The following is a 2,730-nucleotide window of genomic DNA, read 5'->3' on the forward strand; positions in this document are numbered from 1 at the left end:
AACTGCTAGAAGAGGGCCTCATCCTCCCTGATTGAACTAACCTCATTATCTCTAGCTTGCTTCTTGCTTGCATATATATACCTGCCCCTGAAAATTTCCCCTACATGCATCCAATGAAGTGGGTATTCACCCACGAAAGCTCATGCTCCAAAACGTCTGTTAGTCTATAAGGTGCCACAGGATTCTTTGCTGCTTTTGCAGATCCAGACTAACACGACTACCCCTCTGATACTATACTCACACTGAACTGTCCAGATTCAGGGATACATAACAATGAGATGTACTCTTCCTGCTAACAGATCCACTTACTCAGAAAGGTCAAAAAACAACCATGGCTTGGGCTGAAGTTTATCATCAGTGTTGTTGCCAAAGAGGCCTAGAGCTCCCAGAATGCCATACAGGTTACATCAAGGGAATGAAAAAGGTTTACCTGGCTTTGAGCTTATTGAACTAATTTAGAATGTGCCCTCTTGAAAGGAATGGAAATCTCTCTAGGCATGACCTATTTTCATAACCAGTTTTTTTCGTTGCCTAAAGTAGCTTGCATCCAACGAAGAGGGTATTCACCCACGAAAGCTCATGCTCCAATACGTCTGTTAGTCTATAAGGTGCCACAGAACTCTTTGCTGCTTTTAGCTTTTAACCACATATTTGCTAGCTGATATAGCAAATAGGAAATGTGCTTCTTAGGTAAAAGGTGATTGGCTCTGCTATATGAATAGCAAGTTATGAAACTGTACCCAAAACCAAAAGAAAGGAAGAAATAGGTAGACATGATGGTGTGATGAAGTGGGAATGTTCTTAATGTTTTCTCTGAATACTGTGTAGGTGCCTCAGTTTCCTCTATGCCTTTCTTAAGTATCTAGGTGGTGGGATAAGGGTGTGTGATTGTTGCAGAGCCTTAGAAGGCCAGTGTGATGCTGTCTGCACAGAGGATGGCTGACACCCTGTCTCCTGGCAACTGATGGTCTGGGCCCCTCCCCTGCAAAGGTGCCAGTTGAAAGTGTTGGAGAACAAAGAGATCAGGTGGCCTCCTGGTCCTGGAAAGAGACAAAGGCCAGAGGAGGGGCTGGAGGGGGTTTCAGTTTGGAGCTGGCTGGGGAAAGAGAGGGAGGCCCAGAACCGGGGTCTGGCCTCCCTGGCCCCAAGATGGACCAGACTTAGGGGTCCATTTTCTGTACCTACAAGCTCTGTTTTGGACTGTGTTCCTGTCATCTAATAAACTTTCTGTTTTACTGACTGGCTGAATGTCATGTCTGACTGTGGAGGTGGGATGCAGGGCCCTTTGGCTTCCCCAGGAACCCTGCCTGTGCGGACTCACTGTGGGAAGCGCATAGTGTGAGAAGGGGATGCTGAATGCTCCGAGGTCAGACCCAGGAAGATTGAAGCTGTGGAAGCTTCTTGCCCTGGAGACAGTATGCTCACAGAGAGGAGGTATACTCCCCCAGAGTCCTGACTAGCTTCGTATGGAGTAGTTCCAGAGCATCCCACTTCTCACTGAATGAAATAGGTAGACATGATGGAGTGAAGCTTTGCATAGTTATTCAAAGAGAAACAATGGAAAATGACTCACAGATGAGTTTTATACTGCCCATAGATTGGAAATGTATGGGGGAGAGGGAGGAGAAACATGAATCTTGCAAGTGTACAGGAAATGTTAACCACAGAAATGACATTAACATATGACTGGATAATGTAAACATGTAACCAACTGCAAAGTGTAATGGACAAGTAAAATACTGTAAACAAGCAAGATATAACAATCCAGGATTAAGAGAGAGAAAGTTGGAACATAGATGAGCTGCAACCTCTCTCTGTGGACATGGTCAAGTATTAACCCTTTTTGTAGAGAGTGCTGATTAATTTTTGATGTATAATCATTGATTAATAAATTCATTGAACTTGGTTATATGACCTCTCAATCAATAAGCTACACTGAACCCTCTTACAATGTCCTCAGTTATAGGTGCAACAGCACAGCTAACTTTGTGCTTTCAGGTGATGATGTCCACATAGCTAACGAAGATGCAAGACAGGAATATGTTCTGGATGAAAATGGAATCATCTTTATCGGAAATGCCAACTATATTGAAGCTAGAGGATGGTATTATGGGCAGGTAAGAACATAAGAATGTCCATACTGGGACAGAACAATGGTCCATCTAGCCCAGCACCCACTCATCTGACAGCAGATGATGTCAGATGGTTCACAGGAAATGAACAGAACAGAGCAATCTTCAAGCAATCCAATCCCTTTTGTCCAGTCCCAGCAACTGGCAATCCAGGGCTTACGGATGGCAACAGCATGGGGTTGCATCCCTGACCATTGTGGCTAATAGCCATTGATGGACCTATCTTCCATGAAAATAATTCTTTTTTGAACTCTGTTACACATTTGGCCTTAAGAACATCCCCCGGCAATGAGTTCCACAAGCTGAATGTGTGCTGGGTAATGAAATACTTCCTTTTGTTTGTTTTAGACCTGCTGCCTATTAATTTAATCAGGCGATCGCTAGTTGCTGTGTTATGTTAAGGGGTAAACAAGACTTCCTTATTCATGGTCTCTGCATCATTCATGATTTTATAGACCTCTATCATATTCCCCACCAAACATCATCTCTTTTCCAAGGCCAGGTCTACACTGCGACTTTAAATCGGTTTAATGGCCGATATACCGATTTAACGCTGTATCCGTTCACACGACGTCGTCATTAATATCGAGTTAAACGG

At 43.8% G+C, this 2,730-nt stretch overlaps 1 protein-coding gene across 1 annotated transcript in view; it reads left to right on the forward strand.

Annotated features, from left to right (window-relative positions):
• LOC116833819 (protein-glutamine gamma-glutamyltransferase E-like) overlaps window positions 1-2,730 on the forward strand; it is a 35,305-nt gene that overhangs the window by 18,295 nt on the left and 14,280 nt on the right. Inside the window, exon 4 of the mRNA XM_032795589.2 lies at window positions 1,999-2,117. Coding sequence (XP_032651480.1) covers window positions 1,999-2,117 — 119 coding nt within the window. The remainder of the gene's footprint in view (window positions 1-1,998; window positions 2,118-2,730) is intronic.

Source organism: Chelonoidis abingdonii, chromosome 14 (assembly GCF_003597395.2).
Source record: "Chelonoidis abingdonii isolate Lonesome George chromosome 14, CheloAbing_2.0, whole genome shotgun sequence".
Classification (NCBI taxonomy): domain Eukaryota; kingdom Metazoa; phylum Chordata; order Testudines; family Testudinidae; genus Chelonoidis; species Chelonoidis abingdonii.